General features: G+C 45.2%; 1 protein-coding gene across 1 annotated transcript; it reads right to left on the minus strand.

The window, feature by feature from the left end:
• Positions 1–26,710, minus strand: SLC48A1 (solute carrier family 48 member 1). The gene is made up of 3 exons (XM_065419341.1): positions 26,572–26,710; positions 2,405–2,572; positions 1–430 (listed from the first exon to the last, which is right to left on the minus strand). The coding sequence occupies exons 1-3, from the start codon at positions 26,708–26,710 to the stop codon at positions 294–296; spliced, it is 444 nt and encodes a 147-aa protein (XP_065275413.1). The 3' UTR covers positions 1–293.
• Positions 26,711–26,996: the final 286 nt, after the last annotated feature.

The raw sequence follows: 26,996 nt of genomic DNA on the forward strand, positions 1-26,996 counted from the left end.
CAGAGCAATGCAGATAGCACATTGAGGCCTGCTGCATGTGAGTGCATGGAACTTCTTGACTCACTGCCAGACACATGGACTCCCCGGAGGGTAACAAAAACACTAGATTGACATAATTAGCCAAATTAAGTGGTTGAATAAAAGCAATTAGGGAAAACCCCTACTGCAGACAGACAAGTCCTGCGGAGCTGGGCTGGCTCCTGCTCTCTGCCTCTTCGCAGTCTCCTTCCAGTGCAGGGCATCCAAAAGCCCAGTCAAACATTAGCAGCTTCCGACAGAATTAAGTCCAAGCTTCAGAAGTCACTGAGGATGCTGATGTCTGCAAACTCATTCCTGTACCGGTGTGAGTATAAGCCGAGCAGGAAGGCCCATTTCAGGGAGATGAAACTCCAGACACACGACAGGTAGTAGCTGCTGGGGTCAGTCAGGGCTAGGAAAGAAAAGAAGCCAGTTATATTTAAAATCCCCCTTTAGATTTCCACATAGAATCATAGAATATTAGGGTTGGAAGAGACCTCAGGAGGTCATCTAGTCCAACCCCCTGCTCAAAGCAGGACCAACACCAACACATGCACCGTAAAAGACTGTCCCAGGAAGAACCTCTCTCCAAGCTCCCGTTCAACAGAAGACTTGTGCTCCTGTCTCCAGGAGTAACCGAGGTTTGCGAGCTGTGCTGTGTGCACTGGTGCCACTGAACTGCACCAGTTCTGCTTAGGGTTCTGTAGTTCTAAGAGCAGTGGGTCCTGGAGGCTCAACCTGAATCCAGTTCCAAGCAAATGGAAAGGATACTCGTGCCATCGCCAAGGAAGATCCACGCACGATGCTATTCTGACCAAGGGGGACAGTGACCCTTCTTCACACTGTGAAGCCATTCCCTTCCTCCCATTAAGGATCCTCCAGGTGTGTAACCAGCGATTGCAGCAAAACACCAATCATACAGCTACCAACCCAACAGCCAGCTCAATACTACGGCTAAGTGGGTCCGAGAGTAGAGAGCTGTGGTTACACGATGGAACATGCTTCCACACAACTGTTCATTTTCCATTTGAAAAGACCACTGTTTTCTAGGAACTCAGCTGATTTGGGGGTTCTGAGGAGAAGAGAGGAATCCCACACACATAGCAAGAAGGATGTTTCCCTGCTAGTGGCAGGAGGGGACACTGAAGGGAGCACAGGACTGCATGCAGTGGAATAGCTGATAGCATAAGTGTTGTAAGCATTTGCAGAGCAGGACAGCATGAGAGAGGCATGCTAACTGGAGGAACAAGAGGAATGCTGTTACTTCTCTACACTCCCAGTCTTTCAGAGGAGACCCAGCCTCACTCACAGAGCCCTACAACACCCTTGCTTGGAGCTTACTCCACGTCACTTAAAGCAAACTGGGATGATCATGCATCTAATGATGGAGTCTGAAAAACCTGCATGGTTTGAAAGATCTTACACTACTGGTATATGCTTATGTATCAACTGCCCATATTGTGCAGAGCTCACGGAGATGTAAAGGAAAGAAGCATTTTTGGTTATTCATCAGAAAACAGCTAGCGTAAAATGGGGCACTAGAGATGGTAAGTGCCATTGCCTGGGAACGCAGTGCTCCATGCCTCTCAGAGGTTGTTCAGCACAAGGCTTTCACACACACTTAGATCTTCAGCGGTCTTATATTGTAGGCAGATGGTCTCTCCATCTCTGCCACAGGAAAGTGCTGTGCAGTCCAGACTAAAGCATGCAAATTAAGTAGTGTTGTTTCTAGAGCCCCAAAGCCACACTATCAGTCACAGTAACTCTCACTGCTCCCCTGCCCCAAGCCCACATCTTGCTGTGGTGGGAATTGACTAACTGGGCACAATTAACATATTCTACTGAAGTGTTAGAAATGGTCACAATGAAAGGAGATCTTCAAATCTCTGTAGAAGAACTCCGTTTGGATCTAAACGAAGGGAAGTTAAGAGGCTCTGTTCCCAATGAACCCTGCCAATCCTTGGCAGATGGGATTGTTTGGGTGGCTGTCTAGCCATAAATATCACAAATGTGAACAGTTTTTTAAAAGCGAGTTCCATCCAGCCAACATGGTGTTAATGAATCCCTGGGGGTGACAGAGTTAGTCCAACAATACTGACCCTTCCTCTTTGGCTTATTGTTAAATATTTTATAGCATCGTAACTTTACATGGTGTGCTGGAGATCTGACAGGCGCAGACCGATGCAAAGAGTTTAGGGACTTGTAGGCTTATGTGGCAAAATTCCAATCCAAACTGATTTATGAAGGCTGAATAGACAGGTGCTTAGAAGTAATTTCAATATCTTGGGCAAGTCACTAATTTGTGCCTGTTCTCCCCTCTACAATCCCATTAATTCCAGCCTTCCTGATGACCTCCCCATGATCACTCTTGGTACAATATACTTACACTGGTGCTTGGTGATGGCCAGAACAAGGAATGTGCAAAATCCCACCACGGAGAGAGCAGAGAAGAGGATCCCGATGAAGAGGAAGAACCTCAGCCCTTTTAACCAGGTCCTCCAGTAATCCTGCACATACATCACATGCGTGATTAGGGCCCAGAGCGCCAGAACACCTGCTCAATTAGACAGCAAGCGGAATCAGTATAATGGATCACACAGCAACACAGAAAGGTGTCTATAAACAAACATACAGCTAATTACATCCAAAAACTACATTAAAAGAACATTAAGGCTTCGAAGTCAAGCGCTCAAAATTTAGGAAATGCTAGAATTAAGGTTGGCCATGCAACCCTAATTCAGCCCCCTTGTGTGTATGTATTATGAAACAGAGTTCAATTACAGGATCTCACACTATTTTTTCCACAGGAACCAGCCTCATTCAAGAATAGGTAGTTATTCAGATAGATAACTAAATAGATAACTTTTTATCCTCCACATTCAATGTATGACCCCAGGCCTTATATAACACACACTGGTTCAAACCCTGCCCTGAATATAAAGATTAATTTCCTCCCGGGCATTTTTACGGTTCTCTCACCACAGTACGGATACTTAATAAGCAGTTCAGTGCATCAAATATTAATGATTATTGCCACTACACTCAAGAGATTTGATGGTGTTATTAACCCTTTTTACATCTGGGGAATTGAAGCACAGAGATTAAAGCCAAAATTGTCACATGACCACTAATTTTGGGTGCCAAAACCCTAAGGGCTAATTTTTCAGAGTACTTAGCATTTTATAGCACTTCAGTTGTTCAAAGCACAGTTCCAGTGGAATTCTGTGCCAAAAATTTAAAAATTCTGCACCAAAGATTTAAAAATTCTGCACATTTTATTTGTCAAAATAACACAATATAATCACACCAGTTTCAATTATTTTGGTAATTTGTTTCAAAATACCTGTCAGCAAGTATGTCTGTAACAATATAGACAACAACAAAAAGTCAGGAAATGTTTTTTGACAAATAGATTCCTTACTAGGCACATTAATACAGAACTCTGAGTAATAATTCATTTAAACTACAGTACAAAACCGTATTTCCGGCACCCCTCAGAAGCTGTTCAAAGGCTTGGGGGAGTCAGGGGTAATGGAGAAGCTGAGGAGAGGGAAATAATTGCTGGGAAGAAGCCTGGATATGAACTTGAAGGGTTGTTAGGTATGGGTGGGAAAAGTATGAAACAGGTTTTTTTGCGGGGCATGGAGGGATTGTTAGGAAGTGTCCCCATGCAGACCCTGGATGACCCCTAGCCTCTCCCATTCAGTCAGGCACATCTACCCCTGTCCCCATGTGTGTCTGTGCCCCCACTCTGCCATCCCCCTTTTCCCCTGTAGCTCTGCCCATGTCCCTGCACCCCCTCAGCCAGCCCCCTCCGCTCATCTCCATGTGTCCCTGCACCTCCTGTCCCCATGTGTCTGTGCCCCCACTCATCATACCCCTTCCCCTTGTAGCCCTGCACCTCCCTCCCCCATGGCCCTGCGCCTCCACTCCTATTCAGCCCTCGTCCCAGTCTGTCCTCTCCCACTAGCCATTATGAGCCTCCGTCTGTGAACCCCTCAGCAGCCCCATGCTGTCTCCCCATAATCCCTGTCTCCTGACCTGCCCCAAGAGGCGCTGTGAAGAAGGCAGGCTCTTTCTCTTCCCTATCTGGTCTGGGGCTTCCAGGAGCAGCTGCTCTGTTCTAGTGCTACAGCGCCCTCCAGTGGCAAAAGCTGGAACTGCAGTAACTTTTCAGCAGAAGCTATTTTCTGCAAAAAAATTAAATATGCACATGGCACTTGAAATATGCATGTGCGCAGTGGCACAGAATTCCCCCAGGAGTATCACTTGCAGTCATAAAGACTCAGCACTTCTGCATATCTGGCCCAAGGTGTCTCAAATAGGGCACACAGCAAATGAGGCACACAACATTTGCAGCCACCTGTAAAGAGTTTGGTTTAAGTGACTTGTCCAAGATCACATAGGACCTCTGTGGCAGAGGCAGGGATAGAATGCAGTTCTCCTGGGTGGCATTCTACTGCCTTGACCATGAGACTGTCATTTCTCTTCCTGCAGTCTCCTGCCTCTTTCAATACAAACCTTCCAACTTTTGCAAAGAACTTTCCATCCATCTCCCTCTGGGTCTTTGGCTGCTAGGTGCCAATGTCCTGGTGACTGGGTTTTCCATTGTCTTCTCAGATTTTCTACTGATATAGTATCAGTCTAGGCCCGTCCTTTTTAATGGCCCATTCCGGCTTAGACAGCTAGGCAACACACACACACACACACACACACCCCTATGTCTCAGCCTGCCCTGAGAGCAAACTGAGTCCTTTTTCTCCCATTGGGTGGGCATTCAAAATAATGGGGAAATTGAAACAAACCTAGGATTCCTAAAAAAATTACAGAAAATTCTCACTGTCACAGAGCCCTCAGCCCGATTTCATGCTGAGGGGAATGGGGCGGGGATTACACCCTTTCTCAGTGTATAAACAGATAGGCAGGGCTTGCCTCTTGTTTCTCTCCTGTTAATCTGGTTGGACAGATAGCACTGAAGCACTACTCCTTAAAGCAACTCCAGAGCTTAATGCCGCAAATCTTGTGATGTCAGCTACTGCCAATGCTTTTGAATAGCTGATTTTACATAACACAGCATTCTGTGTACACATACCAGATATCAGAATTGAGCTGGATGTGTTCAGCAGAAGGACACTCTTGTGCTCTGTGGACACATACAGAAGATCACAACAGTGTGAGCAATATTTTAATAACATGGTGCGAAGCTTGTTAGAAGAACCTAGCACTTAGAAGGTTAAGCTACTAACCTTGAATACCATATTAACTAAGCTTGCTCTCTCTAGTGAGTAGCTAAAAGTTCAAACCACATTTAAAACACAGAAAACGGGAAGCTCCATGTTCACAGTTTGCACAATGTACACATTTCCCCATCGTTGTTGCAGCTGAGCGTGCACTTTCACACAATGACTAAGCACATATTACTTGGTTAAAGTGCTGATTCATGGTGCTTGTGTTACAGCACTGAAGCTGCTGTTCTTAGGAGAAGTTGATGGTGTGGTTTTCCTATGACGGGAACTGATTCAGCACACAGGGAATCACCTGGTTCCCTCCTTATACAAGGCCTGACAGCACTTTCTGCATGAAAAATTACTTAGCAACATTTATCATCAGTTAAACCTCTGAGCCCTAGCCTAGAATAATCATCTGAAATGACGGAGCAAAAAAATTGGTGACAAGTGTGACTGACACATGCAAAAGAAGATATGGTCAGCCTCCCTTTCTCTAGGGATGGTCCCAAGAGCATCCACACAGTGATTAGTTTTAAACAATAACAGTGTTAAAATTCTAATTATTCTAAATTGGGTTTAGGGCTCTGACTGCTGGCAATCAGCCCACATGGTCTGAAAGGAACAACATACACCTCGGTCCTTTCCCCAAAATTATCTGCTACACCTCTGCCTTTAGATACTGACAGGTCATGGTGTTGTGCTACACAAACTTTGCAAACAGGTTCAAGTCATCAAAAGCACAGTCCCTTAGCATTATGCTGAATGGAAGATCTAAAAGGTTCGTGAGACTAACAAATTTATTAGAGCATAAGCTTTCGTGGGCTACAACCCACTTCTTCGGATGCATATAGAGTGAATCATATATTGAGGAGATATATATACACACACATACAGAGAGCATGAACAGGTGGGAGTTGTCTTACCAACTCTGAGAGGCCAATTAAGTAAGAGAAAAAAAAAAACTTTTGAAGTGATAATCAAGATGGCTCAGTACAGACAGTTTGATAAGAAGCAAGTGTGAAAATACTTACAAGGGGAGATAGATTCAATGTTTGTAATGGCTCAGCCATTCCCAATCCCTATTTAGCCCTGAGTTGATTGTGTCTAGTTTGCATATCAATTCCAGCTCAGCAGTCTCTCGTTGGAGTCTGTTTTTGAAGTTTTTCTGTTTTAAGATAGCCACCCGCAGGTCTGTCAAAGAATGGCCAGACAGGTTAAAGTGTTCTCCCACTGGTTTTTGAGTATTATGATTCCTGATGTCAGATTTGTGTCCATTAATTCTTTTGCGTAGAGACTGTCCGGTTTGGCCAATGTACATGGCAGAGGGGCATTGCTGGCACATGATGGCATATATTACATTGGTAGATGTGCAGGTGAACGAGCCCCTGATGGTATAGCTGATGTGATTAGGCCCTATGATGGTGTCACTTGAATAGATATGTGGACAGAGTTGGCATCGGGCTTTGTTACAAGGATAGGTTCCTGGGTCAGTGTTTTTGTTCAGTGATGTGTGGTTGCTGGTGAGTATTTGCTTTAGGTTGGGGGGTTGTCTGTAAGCGAGGACAGGTCTGTCTCCCAAGATCTGTGAGAGTAAAGGATCATCTTTCAGGATAGGTTGTAGATCTCTGATGATGCGCTGGAGAGGTTTTAGTTGGGGGCTGAAGGTGACAGCTAGTGGTGTTCTGTTATTTTCTTTGTTGGCCCTGTCTTGTAGGAGGTGACTTCTGGGTACTCGTCTGGCTCTGTCAATCTGTTTTTTCACTTCAGCAGGTGGGTATTGTAGTTTTAAGAATGCTTGATAGAGATCTTGTAGGTGCTTGTCTCTATCTGAGGGATTGGAGCAAATGCGGTTATATCTTAGAGCTTGGCTGTAGACAATGGATCGTGTGGTGTGTCCTGGATGGAAGCTGGAGGCATGTAGGTAAGTGTAGCGGTCAGTAGGTTTCCGGTACAGGGTGGTATTTATGTGACCATCGCTTATTAGCACAGTAGTGTCCAGGAAATGGACCGCTTGTGTGGATTGATCTAGGCTGAGGTTGATGGTGGGATGGAAATTATTGAAATCATGGTGGAATTCCTCAAGGGCTTCTTTTCCATGGGTCCAGATGATGAAGATGTCATCAATGTAGCGCAAGTAGAGTAGGGGCGTTAGGGGACGAGAGCTAAGGAAGCGTTGTTCTAAGTCAGCCATAAAAATGTTGGCATACTGCGGGGCCATGCGGGTACCCATAGCAGTGCCGCTGACTTGAAGGTATATATTGTCCCCAAATGTGAAATAGTTGTGGGTGAGGACAAAGTCACAGAGTTCAGCCACCAGGTTAGCTGTGACATTATCGGGGATACTGTTCCTGATAGCTTGTAGTCCATCTGTGTGTGGAATATTGGTGTAGAGGGCTTCTACGTCCATAGTGGCCAGGATGGTGTTTTCTGGAAGATCACCGATGGATTCTAGTTTCCTCAGGAAGTCAGTAGTATCTCGAAGATAGCTAGGAGTGCTGGTAGCGTAGGGTCTGAGGAGAGAGTCCACATAACCAGACAAGCCTGATGTTAGGGTGCCAATGCCTGAGATGATGGGGCGTCCAGGATTTCCAGGTTTATGGATCTTGGGTAGCAAATAGAATGTCCCTGGTCGGGGTTCTACACTAGCTGTCACCTTCAGCCCCCAACTAAAACCTCTCCAGCGCATCATCAGAGATCTACAACCTATCCTGAAAGATGATCCTTTACTCTCACAGATCTTGGGAGACAGACCTGTCCTCGCTTACAGACAACCCCCCAACCTAAAGCAAATACTCACCAGCAACCACACATCACTGAACAAAAACACTGACCCAGGAACCTATCCTTGTAACAAAGCCCGATGCCAACTCTGTCCACATATCTATTCAAGTGACACCATCATAGGGCCTAATCACATCAGCTATACCATCAGGGGCTCGTTCACCTGCACATCTACCAATGTAATATATGCCATCATGTGCCAGCAATGCCCCTCTGCCATGTACATTGGCCAAACCGGACAGTCTCTACGCAAAAGAATTAATGGACACAAATCTGACATCAGGAATCATAATACTCAAAAACCAGTGGGAGAACACTTTAACCTGTCTGGCCATTCTTTGACAGACCTGCGGGTGGCTATCTTAAAACAGAAAAACTTCAAAAACAGACTCCAACGAGAGACTGCTGAGCTGGAATTGATATGCAAACTAGACACAATCAACTCAGGGCTAAATAGGGATTGGGAATGGCTGAGCCATTACAAACATTGAATCTATCTCCCCTTGTAAGTATTTTCACACTTGCTTCTTATCAAACTGTCTGTACTGAGCCATCTTGATTATCACTTCAAAAGTTTTTTTTTTTTCTCTTACTTAATTGGCCTCTCAGAGTTGGTAAGACAACTCCCACCTGTTCATGCTCTCTGTATGTGTGTGTATATATATCTCCTCAATATATGATTCACTCTATATGCATCCGAAGAAGTGGGTTGTAGCCCACGAAAGCTTATGCTCTAATAAATTTGTTAGTCTCTAAGGTGCCACAAGTACTCCTGTTATTTTTGCGGATACAGACTAACACGGCTGCTACTCTGAAACCTGTCATTATGCAAGGCACTGCATTTAGCCGTATGGAGTGGAAATCCATCAACTTCATGAAAAAACTCGTACAGATACAGACAGACATCATCTTCCTTTCCAAATGCAAGCAGATGGACATCATACCAAAAGGACTAAAGGTAAAAAATCCATTACAATCTACATATCACACAGACTATGCTGAGAGACTGTGTCACACACTCTCAAAGAAACTGCGAAACCACCTGATCAGCATCCTATACAACAAACAGGGAAAGATTAAGAATGAGCTCTCAAAACTGGATACTCTCATAAGAAACCAACCTTCCACACAAACTTCCTCATGGATAGACTTTACAAAAACTAGACAAGCCATTTACAAGACAAACTTTGCCTCTCTACAAAGGAAAAAGGACACTAAACTATCTAAACTGCTACATGCCACAAGGAGCCACAACAGTAGTTCCCTTAACCCACCCAGCAATATTGTTAACCTTTCCAGCTATACTCTTAGCCCAGCAGAAGAGTCTGTCCTCTCTCGGGGCCTCTCCTTTTGTCCCTCCAGACCCACGAACATGATACAGTTCTGCGGTGACCTAGAATCCTACTTTCGACGTCTCCGACTCAAAGAATATTTCCAACATACCTCTGAACAGCATACTAACCCACAGAATCCCCCCTACCAGCACTACAAACAAAAGGATTCTGCGTGGACTCCTCCGGACGGTCGAAACAACAGACTGGATTTCTACATAGATTGCTTCCGTCAACGTGCAAAGGCTGAAATTGTGGATAAGCAACATCACTTGCCCCATAACCTCAGCCATGCTGAACACAACGCCATCTACAGCCTCAGAAACAACCCTGACATCATTATCAAAAAGGCTGACAAAGGAGGTGCTGTCGTCATCATGAATAAATTGGAATATGACCAAGAGGCTGCTAGACAGCTCTCTAACACCACATTCTACAGGCCATTATCCTCTGATCCCACTGAGGATTACCTAAAGAAACTACACCATCTGCTAAAAAAACTCCCTGACAAAGCACAGGAACAAATCTGTACAGACACATGCCTAGAACCCCGACCAGGGACATTCTATTTGCTACCCAAGATCCATAAACCTGGAAATCCTGGACGCCCCATCATCTCAGGCATTGGCACCCTAACATCAGGCTTGTCTGGTTATGTGGACTCTCTCCTCAGACCCTACGCTACCAGCACTCCTAGCTATCTTCGAGATACTACTGACTTCCTGAGGAAACTAGAATCCATCGGTGATCTTCCAGAAAACACCATCCTGGCCACTATGGACGTAGAAGCCCTCTACACCAATATTCCACACACAGATGGACTACAAGCTATCAGGAACAGTATCCCCGATAATGTCACAGCTAACCTGGTGGCTGAACTCTGTGACTTTGTCCTCACCCACAACTATTTCACATTTGGGGACAATATATACCTTCAAGTCAGCGGCACTGCTATGGGTACCCGCATGGCCCCGCAGTATGCCAACATTTTTATGGCTGACTTAGAACAACGCTTCCTTAGCTCTCGTCCCCTAACGCCCCTACTCTACTTGCGCTACATTGATGACATCTTCATCATCTGGACCCATGGAAAAGAAGCCCTTGAGGAATTCCACCATGATTTCAATAATTTCCATCCCACCATCAACCTCAGCCTAGATCAATCCACACAAGCGGTCCATTTCCTGGACACTACTGTGCTAATAAGCGATGGTCACATAAATACCACCCTGTACCGGAAACCTACTGACCGCTACACTTACCTACATGCCTCCAGCTTCCATCCAGGACACACCACACGATCCATTGTCTACAGCCAAGCTCTAAGATATAACCGCATTTGCTCCAATCCCTCAGATAGAGACAAGCACCTACAAGATCTCTATCAAGCATTCTTAAAACTACAATACCCACCTGCTGAAGTGAAAAAACAGATTGACAGAGCCAGACGAGTACCCAGAAGTCACCTCCTACAAGACAGGGCCAACAAAGAAAATAACAGAACACCACTAGCTGTCACCTTCAGCCCCCAACTAAAACCTCTCCAGCGCATCATCAGAGATCTACAACCTATCCTGAAAGATGATCCTTTACTCTCACAGATCTTGGGAGACAGACCTGTCCTCGCTTACAGACAACCCCCCAACCTAAAGCAAATACTCACCAGCAACCACACATCACTGAACAAAAACACTGACCCAGGAACCTATCCTTGTAACAAAGCCCGATGCCAACTCTGTCCACATATCTATTCAAGTGACACCATCATAGGGCCTAATCACATCAGCTATACCATCAGGGGCTCGTTCACCTGCACATCTACCAATGTAATATATGCCATCATGTGCCAGCAATGCCCCTCTGCCATGTACATTGGCCAAACCGGACAGTCTCTACGCAAAAGAATTAATGGACACAAATCTGACATCAGGAATCATAATACTCAAAAACCAGTGGGAGAACACTTTAACCTGTCTGGCCATTCTTTGACAGACCTGCGGGTGGCTATCTTAAAACAGAAAAACTTCAAAAACAGACTCCAACGAGAGACTGCTGAGCTGGAATTGATATGCAAACTAGACACAATCAACTCAGGGCTAAATAGGGATTGGGAATGGCTGAGCCATTACAAACATTGAATCTATCTCCCCTTGTAAGTATTTTCACACTTGCTTCTTATCAAACTGTCTGTACTGAGCCATCTTGATTATCACTTCAAAAGTTTTTTTTTTTTCTCTTACTTAATTGGCCTCTCAGAGTTGGTAAGACAACTCCCACCTGTTCATGCTCTCTGTATGTGTGTGTATATATATCTCCTCAATATATGATTCACTCTATATGCATCCGAAGAAGTGGGTTGTAGCCCACGAAAGCTTATGCTCTAATAAATTTGTTAGTCTCTAAGGTGCCACAAGTACTCCTGTTATTTTTGCGGATACAGACTAACACGGCTGCTACTCTAAAAGGTTCGTGTTAGCCTGGAATTCCAGCTATTCATGCTTTTTTCCAAACTCTCAGAATTGGGAAGCTCAAAAACAAAAACAGCATATAGGCACCATCCCTGGGAATAGTTTCACAAGTGCTGAAGCCTAGCAGTCTTTAGCAATTGCAACATCTGTTCAGTCTGCATAAAATTACTATATTTTGGATTTTATATTTATTATAAAGCTCATGAAATATTTACAACTGATGGTCAGATCACTAACAATCCTGAACGATGCAGCGCTGTAAAGGGCCCACAGTGAAAACAGTTTTCCACCAATGCATTCTAACTGGATTCCTAGTGAATTAAGAATGCATTCACTGCATTCAGAACCTAGAAGACTAGGAGAGATGCGACAGACACAAAACTAGCTACCTTATTATGATTTATTCAAGTTTAAATTCATTCTAATGCTTTGAATACACACAGGGTTGGAATCCAACTCAGAGAACAGCTGTCTAGAATCCAAGAACTACACTGCAGGGAAATGAATTCTCATTGAGGAGAATTAGGATTTTACTGCAGTATCAAATAAGTCAGGGATGGCTTCCACCACTTGCTGTTCACAATTTCATACTTAGAATCAGATGAGCTGATTGCCTTGAAAAGCTGTAAAAGTAGTTTGCCAGTCCAGGCACCAAATCACAGCCTGCTTTTAACTATGACAGTACTGCTTCTGTGTCCCCTGTAAGCTGGGCGTGCTGCGCAGGAGAGATATTTAAGTGCCACCCAGCTGATTAGGAGGGCAGCATGTGCTCAGGTGCTCCCTCCCAGGTTGCTCCATCCTGCAGCTGCTCCTGGGTGCTGATGTCAGGGTGTCCCCCTCCCCTCCTGCCACTGTACCCCATCTCCGCAGAGCAGGGGAGAGGCAGGGGACACAGCCTGGCTGGGGAAGGGTGAGTGGCTGAGTGCCTTTTTTAAAGAGACAGTGCACTGTTTCTGAGATCGCCCCAGTAGCTAGCGCACACAGTCTGTCTCTCTGTCTCTCTCTCTCTCTCTCACACACACACACACACACTCTCTCCCCTCCCCCCCCAGGCCTCATCTCTGCAGAGCGGGGGAGGGGAGACAACAGGGATCAGGACAGAGCAGGAGAGCTTTCAGTGAGTCTCTTAAAGAGACAGCGCAGGGCATCTCAGAAACTTTCCCAACAGCCAGCACATACGCTGTCTCTGGGTCTCTCTCGCTCTCACACACACAGTCATTGTATCACACACATTGTGTCTCTCACATACAGTCTCTGTCACACACACACAGTCGCTGTATCACACTCAGTCACACGCTGTCTCAGTCACACACACTGGGTCACACATACTGTCAAACACACAGTCTCTCTGTGTCACACACAGTGTCTCACACACACACACACACACACACACACAGTCTCTGTGTCACACTCACCTCCCAACACATACGTGCATTATCGTAGTTGTTACTTCTTGGTAATTCCTGCAATGCACATATATTCTCTGTAATTTTATTCTTTCAAAGAGTGTTATTTTAGTGTTTTGACTGGTCTATGCATTTCATAATTGTTATTTCTCTTACGCTTAAATTTAATTCTTTGAGTAGTGAGTTCTAAAATGCCTAATCTGTCCTGGCTGGAGTAATTATCCCAATTTAACTTTTTAAAAATATATATCATAGCTAGGTTTTTTGTTTCTACTGGTGGCGCACATCCGCACATACCTCGGTGCATATAACAAAATTTATTCCGCACACGGATGGAAAAAATTAGAGGGAATATTGCTTGCTCCTAGTTACTTGTATGGTGGTAGCGCATGAAAGTCCAAACCAAGTTAAGGACTCCCCTGAGCTAGGTACAATTCAAACTCAAGGCCACTAGTGAAACTTTACTCAACCATCAAAAAAACAAAACCAAACCAACAAAAAACAACCAACCAAGGCAAGCAGAACTTAGAAACCTGCAGAGGTCCAATCACACTTCTCTTGTCCTATGTGGCTGAACAAAAGAAACACCTGCTCTGAGAAGTGTCCTCACAAGTTTAAGGTAAAGAAAAAACAAATGTCAAGGGACAAGAGGTCCCCCCAAAAAAAGAAAAAAAAAAAGAGACCTGCACAGACTCAAACATCAGAGAGAAGTTGCTAAATTACTAATCCGCAGGGTATCAGTGGTGAGGCAAAGTAAGCCTTCCCCAGTACAGTTAACTTTCTGGAGCACTTTCCTGGCACTGGCTTTAATGCTACTGCATCCAGTCGGCTTTATTTTTAAGAAGTGTATTTGTGATCAAAACTGGAGAAGATTAATTCAGACTTGGCATAACTGACACATACTGGGCATGAGCAATAACACTAAAAGCCACTGCCAGGTAAGCACAACAGAAAGGCTCATTTAAAAGGGGATGGCGCTCCTTCCTTTTCAATATGTACAGTAGCTGAAAAAACACGTCAATGGCAACTAATCACTCCAGGATCACTAGAATAGTCTCCAATCAAAATGAAATCCAGACTGAACATCAGGGCAACTGGGAGGCTCTTGGAGCTGGTAATGGGATATGTAGAATTCCATTTCTAGGGAACCAAACCTAGATTTGAACAGGGGCCAAGCCAGTAGTGAGAGCTGCTCCTGGTCTGAGTTCTCAGGGAATAGGTGTCATCACATGTCATGCCAATTGACTCCCATTCTGATGTTCTGGCCACAGGTCCATGACTGAATGGGCCTGGAGAATGAACACCCATTCCTCTCTCCTACAAAGGTCATAGAACTTCCTGTTCCATAACAGGAAGTGAGGATAGGGAGGGCTTATATGAGGGACAAGAAGCTTTCATTTCAGAGGGCTGTTTTGTTTTGAAACTAGTACCAAACTAAGTGACCACTGTTACTGACAGTACAGTACCTGAAACACTCATATACAATCTCTATCACAAGAGAAGCCTTGTTTGAGATGGGGTGATGGAAGGCATTTCCCATATAGTCCACTTCCTGTGTGGCTCTCTGGCCGGAGCTATGCACATTAGGCAGATTATTAGACTGGTCCCTTCTGGTCTTAACATCTGTAGATTATAACAATTGCACAGGCGTACTGGCTGGTCAACTGCTGCTCCCAACTGCAAGTGACCAATGCCCAAGTAATTGGACTTTAAGAGTGAAGCAGCAATATTAGATACAAATGACTTTCAACCCAAGCCCGTGCATTTCACATTGGAGGAGTTCTAACAAGGCATTTCTTCTCCCCTGCTCTGTAAAATTAACACACAACTACAGGGCTACATGGTTCATGAACAGCACATTCTGAAGCACTGTCCCCACAGGCCAGCAGATACCTTCTGCTGCTCATTACAGCTATAGCCCATTATTCCAAGTCAGACCAATACATTGTTAAACACAAAAAAATATGATTACTGAGATTAAAGCCTTCACAATAAAAAAACAACAGGGAAATATGTGATAAACTGGAGCATTTATTGCTAAGTTTTCAGGAAGCTGTTCAGGACAGCATATACAGTGTCTTTGAAATTCAGAGCATTAGCTTCCTGGAGAATTATGACCAGTCTCTGCCCAAAAGGTAATTTCCCCTCACACGCTCATTTACGGTAAGTATTCACTGGGAAAACTGAAGACTTGGTTTCCTTCCAAGCCACAGGAATCCAAGGCACTTTATATAGTAATAAAGGCAATGGGGTTCCATGGATAGCTCAGCAAACATTCTTATTGAAACCATGATAGCGAGAGATTGCTGGACAAAAGCTACTCCTGGGTTGGGACTCAGGGGGGAGAGTGCAGGGCTTTGGATCCCTCCAAAATGGACTTTGCTGTAACTTCCTGCTTTCTGTGCTAACAAGATCTGTTCTACATTGTGTTGTAATGTAGATGATTAACAAACCATTCTGTTTTACACTGCTGGCTGAGAGTCAAGTTGGGGGTTCATGGCCCCTTTGGTGGGCAAGTAAGGCTTCCCCAGGTGGACTCATTGCGGGGAGCTCAGGGCATGAAGAGGGGTGCTGAACATTCCAAGTCAGACCCCCGGAAACGCTGAAGCCAAGGAGGCTTGCCCTAGTGAGAGTGTGCCCTGAGGGGAGACAGACTACAAGTGGGTCCTGTCTGAATTTCATTCAGAGTGGTTCCAGAGCACGGAGCCTGTGCAACCCATGACGGCTCCATGCGTGGACACCTTCATGTCACAGTAAGAGTGCCTTATCCATATTTAGTTTAACCCACTATTTAGCCCACTGAGTTAAGCTTAAACAGATACAAGGCCACCTTATTAAGGAAAAAAATGTCCACACATGGGAGGTATTCAGGAATAGCTGTTCCTCAATAACTCCACATGTAGACAAGCCCCAAGACTTTGACTTTACCAACAAAGATTACAGAAGCAAAGCTCTTCACCATACAAAGCCACGTAAACAAACTTGTCTTAGTGGAGCTATGAAAGGAAACCATCTCTATCCCATAACCTCCCTGGGGTAAGTGGTGAGGGGGCCAGGTCAATTTGCCAGATTAAAAATAAAAGGGTCTTGAAAAATTTGATAGTAGCCGTAACAACTATGTGGGAAACTAAACGAGAATACATGACAAACGAGAATACATGACTGTTCCTGGTTAATATGAAACTACGAAGCCTGAGCCTGGTTTCATTTTGATGCATGTTCTTACAATGGTATGAAGACAAGATGATATTGTGTGACATCAGAACGCCCCAATTTCAAATAGCCTATCCTTGTGTCTCATAGTACACTCCCATTAACAGGGTTACATGGTCATGTTGTGATTAGAATGCATTCAGACCATTCTGCTCTCTCAACAACAAGGAGTACACTCATCATCTATAGGAGAACACCTCCAGCAGAAATATGGCACACATCTAATGTAAGAGCACTATACAGCTTTGTGCGCTCTACTGGACTGGCTCCAACACTAATACAATAACTGACTGATTCAGTTGTTCTGCTCCAAAAAATTGTTTTTAGAAACAATTTTTACTGGAATAAAATAAAATGATGTCATTTAAAGTGGGAAAGAGAGGTTTAAAGACCTCCAGAGGATTCAGTTCATGACTTTCAGTGTTTAAATCTTCTGTTTCACATAATCCTACTCCCAAAAAATACTCCATCTAACCACTGCCACCCAACTCTGCATCCAGGTAGTTCGATCCAAGCCCCACACCACAGTCACATACAGAAGCAGTATCAGGGTCTCTGGAGGTAGCCCTGAAGCAGCAGTTTTGGAAGGTGGTCAGATGAAGTTGCCTCAGTGGCATATAATCTTACATCCTTCACAGTTGGAAATATTTGGTTGCTGCCACTCTCAGACGATTGCTCTCGGAACTGTCCTGGGCTAAAATAGCCATTCAGCAAAACAGAATCTATGGGATTTCTTACTAGGTAATCTTTATTTTAGATGAGACTGTTTCCATAAGTAAAGCACATAGTAGATCTGAAACAGAGTGGACAGAAGCAGAGTTTCTTTAAAGAAAAAGTCAACTTGGATATTTTGACAAATCTTAAATCCAGATTTAATAATATAAAACCTAGAGAGTACTTGGAATGTGTGTAAATGAACAAGTTCCTAAAAATAAGTTCAAAACAAGATGTCACCAAGTTTGGTAGCCAACTCTTAAAGGAGAAAAATACTGATAATTATCCTCAGTATTTCAATAACAATTCCAAAGCTTCCCATACTTCAAGGTACATAAAACAAGTCTCATTTTCTCCAAATGCAACAACTAAAATGAACACCAGGTTGTATTTTTTTAAAAACCAGTTCCTCGTCATTTTGACTAATTTTTCAGAGCCTTGGTAAATGAGCTGCATTGTTGACCAAGACACTATAAAAGCTGCCTCTGCTGTCAAATCAGGTGGGGGACAAATACCCTTCATAATTACAGCAATGGGTATCATGGACAATTTGACAAAGGACAAGACAGCATAAAAAAACCCTAACAGCTCTTCTTCCCACAGTGAGTTCCAGAAGACCAAACAGTTAAACAGGAGTTTAAAAAATAAACAACCAAATTTGCTGACAATGACAAATGTGATGACTATGCAAAATTAAAATAAATATGGATAATGCTATTGTGAACCACTGGCACATTTCTGGGGAGAATTATATAACTATATTTAACCCAAAGTAGTTTCTTCAGAACACGTTATCCGAATGCCATTTTCCATCAAACATCCATAAGACTCTTGTTTTATAAGCGCAGTTATTCAAGCTCAAGCATTAGTGACACCTATATGAAGGGACCCTATGCATTTCCATTCTGACCCTGTCTTGTCATTCATAACTATCAAAGACCTTGCCCTGTCAGGCTGAAGAATTGTAGATCTCTATGAAAGGGTAAAATGTTTTCTTCTGAAAGTCTGAGCCAAAATAGTTCAGCTTCAGTCATTTTTGAGAACAAGTTAAAAAAAAAAATCTTAAGACTTTGAACAGTTCTTATGCCAAAACAGCTGGGGATTGAAAATTGTAATTTGTTAGGGAAACAGTCCTCTGAGAAGAATCTTTTGAGTGTTCCAGTGAAAACTGGTTTTTATTTGGCCAACTTCTGAGCCCACAAAATTGCACTTTGGGCATGTGCAGTACAAGTGGATTGACTTTTTGGTTCAGAGCAAAGTAAGCTGGACTGCATATGTGCAAGAAGAAAGGCACTTGGCATTTGAAGTCTTGGCTAAACGCTAAGTCTGTCTGATCAGCCAGTTTTAGTAGCAGGAAATGAGACATAGATTTCAGATGCTTTGTGCATCTAATATAGCACTTCAAAACTAAACCAACAATATTATTTATTATTTTTGCCTGGCATTTCATAGACACAAAATACGACAGATCTTGGCCTCTAAAAACGTAGTCTAAAAAGACAAGAGAAAGGAGGGAGAAAGGGGCATCAAGACAAAAATATCCATTCATATTTTCCTGTTTTGGTGTATGTGTATATTTTTCATTCTTTGCCTACTTTCTTCAATTTTTTTCATTCATGCCTATCTTCTCCATTTTAAAGCATAAGATTCTACTGCCATCACCCCAAATTTAGATGATGAATTTGTGGTATTTTTGTATTTAAACCAGAGTTAATATTTAAAGACTGGCTAATGCATAAACACAACCCTTTTCTACAATCTATTCCAGGGGTTCTCAAACTTCATTGCACCATGACCCCCTTCTGACAACAAAAATTACTACATGACCCCACAAGGGGGGACTGAAGCCTGAGCCCACCCAAGCCCCACTGCCCAGGTGGGGCGGGGGGCAAAGCCAAAGCCCAAAGGCTTCAGCCCCAGATGGGGGGCCTATAACCTGATCCCCACCACCCAAGGCTGAAGCCTTTGGGCTTCGGCTTCAGCCCCGGGCCCCAGCAAGTCTAATGGGGTTGCAACCCACTTTGGGGTCCTGACCCAGTTTGAGAACCACTGACTATTCTGCTGTTTAATTCTGTGCAGGCATCAAGACACCCATATGGAGTTGCACAATATACTTAAGGCCCTAGGTTAGTCAGCAGGGTCTCCAAAGAGTCAATAATTCTATGTATAATATTTAATATCCTGTTAAAATATGGAAATATTATCCATTTATCCAAATGCCCTCCCCACCCCCTGCCAAGGAGCCGCTGCCAGAGAGATGTGCCGGTTGCTTTTGGGAGCCACCCAAAGTAAGAGCTGCCTGGCTGGAGGCCACAGCCAAACTCCCTCTCAGGCCCGCACCCCCTCCTGCACCCCAACCCCCTGCCCCAGCCTGGTGAAAGTGAGTGAGGGGGGAGGAAAGTGAGCGATGGGGGAGTGGGGGTGGAGTGAGTGGGGGGCGGGAAGAGGTGGGGTGGGGCCTTGAGGGAAGGGGTGGGATGGGGGTGGGGCCTGGGGCTGAGTGGCATGACTTGGGGGTCCCCAAAAAAATTTAAATCACAATGGGTCCTTGGCTTGTTACAGTTTGAGAACTGCTGATACAGATCACAATTTTCAAGTCTGGATGTGTAAGTGCATATTTAAGTTCCTGAAGTCAATGGAAGATGTAGCTGCTCGGCACCTTTGAAAAACAGGCTGTTCTTTAGGTACCGGGAGAAGGATTTTGGACCCCACCTATCGGCACCCGGGTTTCCACATCTTTGCAATGGTATATAACCTTAATAAATAAATAGTATGCAGCCAAGAGTAAAAACGTGTAGAAGAGGAACACCTGAAAAGGACTGCAGGTTAATGAAAACCACCAGGGGAAGGCAGATTAGAAGGCATAGAGCAGTGGGGAATAAAACATCATAGGTAACCGAAAAACATAGGCAGTGTCTAGACCAAGGGTTGGCAATCTTTCAGAAGTGGTGTGCCGAGTCTTCGTTTATTCACTCTAATTTAAGGTTTCGCGTGCCAGTAATACATTTTAACGTTTTTAGAAGGTCTCTTTCTATAAGTCTATAATATATAACTAAACTACTGTTGTATGTAAAGTAAATAAGGTTTTTAAAATGTTTAAGAAAGTTCATTTAAAATTAAATTAAAATGCAGAGCCCCCCGGACTGGTGGCCAGAACCCGGGTAGTGCCACTGAAAATCAGCTCGTGTGCCGCCTTCGGCACGCGTGCCATAGGTTGCCTACCCCTGGTCTAGACTGTAATAAATTGATTACAAACACAGAGGAACAGGCTTCACAAGAGAGAGAAATACTTGACACTGCCTACCAAATTCTTAAATCAGAGATAGAAAGAAAAGTGAACCATCAAGGAAAAAAGGAAAAAGCATTTGGTTAAACAGACTCTGAAAAGGAGTTGATGTCACAAACAAACAAGAAAGGAGGAAATTAAAGTCAGTGAAGCAATTAATTTCACTCATACCAGCAATCTCTCAGAGCTGGACATCCAAGAGATGGAAGTGGTCAAGAATGCAAGAGGTGAGGGTAAAGTGGAAAGATGTTAAAGCTAGATAAATATGTACAAACAAATACAAAATGATAAAACAAACAGGCAGGCAAACTCTTGGCTTAATCAGAGGCATGCTAATGAGGAACTGCTGCCAGGCTGCCAAAGATACTCAACAACCTTCTCCCACATACACACTACTGGACCTACAACTCTCATTCAGGTGCCTGGATGAGTTTTTGAAGCTTGTGAATGCAACAGGTACATTTCAGTTAATAGAAAGTTTGTGCCAAGAGCCAGCATAGTCTGATCCAATGCACGGGCTGTTCTGCATTGACACACCTAGCTCAGCTTTTTGTTTTCACAACAGCATGGGCTGCACCAGCACAAACACTATGCCTCCCCGCCTTCGTGGGCTGTGTCACAAACATTAGCTAACCAACAGTCATTTGGTATTTAATATCCTATTAAAAATATGGAAAGTCACAAAAAGGCACCTACTTTCCTCGCCAGCTTATTGTGAAATTTCTAAAGTTAGGGAACTTTTCAAAAGCTTGCCCAATTCCTCTCCTTCCATCTCTTCTCAATGGAAACAACTACTAATTAATGAGTTAAAATAAAAACAGACTAATCTATTTAATGAAGTATCCCAGAGACAAAAATTAAACTAAAGCACTGTTTACTTGAGACTTAAGGGGCCACCACTGCCTAAATATAGTGGGATCCTCTTAAGTGTGGAGTAGTGAACAACTTCACTAACTGAAGATTCACAGTATTCCAGGAATGCAGTCTGCACTGTGATGCAAAGTGGAGTTAAAATAGAATGGCAAATGCCGATCTAGACAACCTCAGACCCAACAGTTTGGAATGGCTTTGATATTGTTTTTGCCTTTCACACTAATACCCAGTCACGAGGCAGGCTATGGAAACCCCATTGCAAAGTGGGAGGATGTGTGTGCAGGCAGTAGAAAATAGGTTTTTCTTTAACCTCTTTTGTATTTACTGTATGCCAAATAGCTCTATAGAACCAGGAGAATGGGGCAGGTAGGTGGCACCTCTGTCTGATTCTCCAACCAGCAAAGAACAACAGCTCCCAGTGTGCAGTATGAGCAGTGCACACAGAGGAAAAGTCAGTTGGGAAGGAACGGAGTATTGGCAAATGGGAATATCGGGATCCTGTGCGTCTCAGACGCTCCATGACTTGCTGCTGCACTGGACAGGGCATCAGAAACACACTGGAGTGTTGGCTTTCCAGAGTTCAAGCAGAATACATGAGAGATCCATATACTTTTAAAAATGCAGTTCTACTCTGAAAATAGCTGTATAGAGAAAATAATATATATTCCGACATATATATTACTATATATTACTCCTAGAGCGGACAAGAACTATATGAATTCTCTTCTTGTCACATATCAATGGTAATATTGGCCGTAATTAATAATTCTAAGTGATTTAAAGCAGTCTGATTTTCAGAAGGCAGGTGTTTAACAAACTTTCTGAAAATGAGACCTCTTTACAGTATTACATGCAGAGCACTCCAAAAACTAAAAATCATCTGTCACTCTGAATTTGGGCCTAAAATTTTCAAACTGTACAGACATCTGTGGAACTGCATTATCTTCAAATTATGCCCTCCCACTTGCTACACCCTGCATTACACAGATGATGTTACCAAAGAAGTCTCAGGAAATGGGGATCCCTTCAGTTCCTGTGGTGACTAAAACTGTGAAAGCTTCCAGTGAACAGCTGATAAAACATGAGCTGCCAATCCAAAACTTTTAACAAACTCAGGGATGCTTTCAATTCTTCCTTGTCATTTTGAGAGCAGTAATCCATGGTCCATAATAAGGGTTTTATAGTCCCTGAATGCTGATAGCTGTCAAACCAACAACCAAGAGCACAGAGCTCTCAAATCAGGACAGGTTTGTTCATCCTGCAGAACTGTACTCTGAACACACTGCTCTGGACACTGGTTTTAAACTATGAAAATGTGAAAGATTAGACTTTTTGTAGTTTAAAGTCCATGTTTCAATTATTCAGTTTTATTTTGTGAGTGTGACAGATAACATTACAAAATGAGAACTTTAAGTTGTTCATAAAACACAGTGATTGTGCAGGCAGACAGCAGCCATTCTGGACTCACCAGTACCTTACACGCAGCCTAGAACTAACAGAATACATTTTCAGTGACAGGACTAGCCAGAATATTGGGTTTACCACAGCAGCCACAAAAGGTTAAAATCCCAGCCTTTTATTACATCCCCCCACCCCACCCCCAAATGCCATATTTTGGGCTAGCCTAATCAGTTATTGAATTGAAACTATGTTCATAAAAAGTGTGTCTGGAGTCTGTGAGTGGTAAAAAATGTCTCCAATCCTCATTTACAAAAACCACACAGACAAAAGAGATATGCAATCCACCCTCAGCCTTTCACAGAGAAAACAGCAGCACTGCTAGGAAATAGCTAGGGGCTGCTGCAATAACGTTCTAGGGACTGATGTGCTACACAAGAGAAAAATCAGCACCTGTTAGCAATGAGGTTCAGGAAGTGGGAAGAATTACGTTATTTTTTTACTTAAATTATTCATTTACTGAGTTTTCACATTTGGTAAGAAGTTAACGTAACCCTGAAACCACCACTTTAAATGGCAAATTTCAACTTGGATCAGACATTAACAGTGCGTTATAAGTCTCACTTATAGTCCTTTAAAAATCCTGACTTCAAGGGACACCACTAAAGAAAATTCAGAATCCTACCAGGTAAAGTTTCAAAGGTCCATGTGCAAAAATACAGGGAGGGACTCCCTATATATCTGCTGCAACTCTTCCGTTTTTGAATGTTCTGATCACCTATACAATGAGACCACCATGTAGCCTCTCCATTACCTTACTCTACCTCACAGGCCAAACTTATTCCTTCCTTCCTCCCTCCCTCCCCACATCCATTTCTCAGCCCCAGTTGAGACACTTATGATCCCAATAACCTTTCCTGGCTGTTCACTTAACAAAAAGTGCAGCCCACTTTGGTTCAGCTGGCAACCTGTGTGATATAACTGGTCAATTTTAACAGTCCTTAATGTAGACTGTGATGAAGTTTCCATACCTCACCCATTCTTGACGAGCACACTGAAACCATAAGGCAGTGGGTCTCAAACTTTTTTACTGGCGGCCCCTTTCACATAGCAAGCCTCTGAGTGTGACCCCCCTAATAAATTAAACACACTTTTAAATATATTTAACACCATTATAAATGCTGGAGGCAAGCGGGGTTTGGGGTGGAGGTTGACAGCTCGTGGCCCCCCACGTAATGACCTCATGACTCCGAGGGGTCCCGACCCCCAGTTTGAGAACCCCTGCCATAAGGGCTTCCCCACTCTCTCAAAAGTCTTGCAGAAATCACTGACCTACTGCCTTTGATTACTACCAGTTACAGATAATGCTCTGACACACTTTTAAAGAGTCAACAATGGCAACATTAAGGTTCAGACATCTAGAGAGCCTCTATCATTCCCACAAAATCCTTAGAAGTATCTCTATTACCCTGACTACATATAAAGTAGACTGTTTGCTGTTTAAGAATTCCATTTATTTCTACTCACTCTCTCTCTCTCACATGGTGCCACTTGCTGATCTTGAGGTGAGTTGACCAACGGCTAAAAATACGTACATGTGAAGACATTACTGATCCGATTGATTAGACTCTCTAGTCTAGCAGAAAAAAAAACTATAATGAGTTCCAGAATAGGAACTGGAGCTAGAAAAATTCACACTAGAAATAAAGGCATACCTTTTTAGCAGTGAGGGGAATTAACCACTGGAACAGCATACCTTGAGGCCTGGTGGATTCACCATCACTTGAAGTCTTTAAATCAAAACCAGGCGTTTTTATAAAATTTACTCTAGCTCAACCAAAAGTTATGGGTTTGATGGGGGAATTACTAGCGAAGTTACACAGCCTGTGTTATGCTAGAGGTCAGACTAGAAAATAATGGTCCATTCTGGCCTTCAAATCTATAAATCCTCCCACAGACGAATGAACACACCCAAAAGCAGAATTACAACACTTAAGATCCCACTCCCATCTACCATAACATGAGCAGCTTACAACTGCCTTGTAATTATGAAACCCTAACAATCTTGAGAGTGGACGCTGTAAATATATTACCTAAGTGAGCAAAACCAAAAAGCTTTCTATAAATCTAGTCCCACAAGTATCAGAATGGGCTATTCTGATAGCCTGTATACACCTGCAGTGACTCCAAATCTCCTCCAAAGTATCTTCCCAGCAGTATGAGGGCTGAATGAAGTGGAGCAGAGGACAGCCACGTTTACAGCAAACTTGGTGGAGCATAAATCCCAGCATACAACCCTCCATCTTGACGGGTACAGTCTTAAAAACACTGGAAGCTGAGCCCTGGTTAGAGAGGGGAGTGGCTGTGGGCTATACATAGCCTCATGAGCTGTAAACTAAGTAAATGTCAAACTCCATGAGAAAGCCTCGCAGATGATGAATAAAATGAGCCACAACAAAGAGCAGCCAGCCCAAAACACAAGATCAGAAACTGCTCTAGGTCACTGAGAAAGAAATACTAGCTCATGAAAGCACTTTGGGGACCTGCCTGAATCCATCCGATCCCCCGCCAGGCAGTGAGGTGCACCCAATCCAGTCCCCAGCCAGGTGTGGGGGGGTGCATACAGTATAAACCCCCGGCACAGTTGGACTAACAGATCTCTCAGCACAGGGTTCCAGCAGTGCAACATGCAAGGGCCCCTTACCATAGGGGGCTGCATCCCACACACACAAGCTAGCACAGCATAGACTGCTAGTGCCATGATCTCCCACCCCAAGAATCCCTAACAGACAGGCTGGCCTGGGCAGTAGCTACAAGCCAGACCCCCCATAAACTCCCCAGGTCCCATCCCAGAGAACAAAGCTCTAGCACTTGCCTGTACTGTGTCCCCCCATTGGAACCCCTCGCCTCCCCACTCCCCCAACTGGAAAGCCCACGGTGTGCCTGGAGCCCCAGCTGCATGAGGACCCCACCAATACCAGGGAGACCCCCTGCTTCCTAGGTATTGGAAAATGCTCTTCATGCCCACACCTGCCCCTCCCAGATACCAGAGAATCCCACCCCTGTCTGCACCAGCCCCCCCATACTAGAGGGCCCCACCATAACTTCCCATACTGGACAGCCCCTCATTACCTGTGCCCAGCCCCCATATACCAGAGAGCCCCCTCGTGCCCCCCATACTAGCCCCATATCAGAGAGCCCCCACACTCCATGCCAGCACCCAGAGCCCTGTGCCTGTGCTCAGTCTGTACCAGAGAGCCCCCCAACCTGGCCTGCCCTATACCAGAGAACCTCATCCCCTGTGCCTACGCCCAACCCCCGCCCCGTGTGCCGAGGAGACCCCCCCACAGTCTCCCGTACCAAACAGCAACCCCCCGGACCCATGCCCACCCCCGCGTACCAAAGAGCCCCCTCGCCCCATGCATGCCCCGCCACACCAGACAGACCCGGCCACCGCACATCAACCACCACAGGTCCCCGTACCGGAGACCCCCCCCAACGCACCCGGCACCCCGCAGCGGAACCCCCCCCCCGCAGCGGAACCCCCCCGTACCGGAGCCCCCCCCCCCACGCGCCCGGCCCCCCGCAGCGGAAACCCCCCCCCGTACCGGAGACCCCCCCAACGCGCCCGGCCCCCCGCAGCGGAACCCCCCCGTACCGGAGAGCCCCCCCCCCACGCGCCCGGCCCCCCGTACCGGAGAGCCCCCCCCCACGCGCCCGGCCCCCCGTAGCGGAAACACCCCCCCACGCGCCCGGCCCCCCGCAGCGGAAACCCCCCCCCCCGTACCGGAGGACCCCCCCCAGCGGAAACACCCCCCCACGCGCCCGGCCCCCCGCAGCGGAACCCCCCCGTACCGGAGAGCCCCCCCGCGGCAGCCGTGGCGGGCTGGCGGAAGGCCGGCGCCAGGCTCCAGGTGAGGAAGGCCGAGAGGCCCATGAGGGCGCCTGCTGCCGCGTAGGCCAGACGGAGCCCGAGCGCCCGGCTCACCGCCATGAGAGAGCCCGGCCTGTGCGGGCCGCGCCGGGCCGCCCCGCCTCACCCAGCCAGCGGCCCCGCCCCGCCACTCCGCCCGAAGCGGCCGCAGCGCCCCTGGCGGCCGGGGGGAGCGAGCCGGGGTCGGGGGCGCGGCTCGCACACGGGGATACGGGTCCGGTCTGTGCCCACGGACACTCATGGAACACGCGTGCAGTGTGGATACGGGTCCGGTCTGTGCCCACGGACACTCATGGAACACGCGTGCAGCGCGGACACGGGTCCGGTCTGTGCCTACGGACACCCA

Source organism: Emys orbicularis, chromosome 19 (genome assembly GCF_028017835.1).
Source record: "Emys orbicularis isolate rEmyOrb1 chromosome 19, rEmyOrb1.hap1, whole genome shotgun sequence".
Lineage (NCBI taxonomy): Eukaryota > Metazoa > Chordata > Testudines > Emydidae > Emys > Emys orbicularis.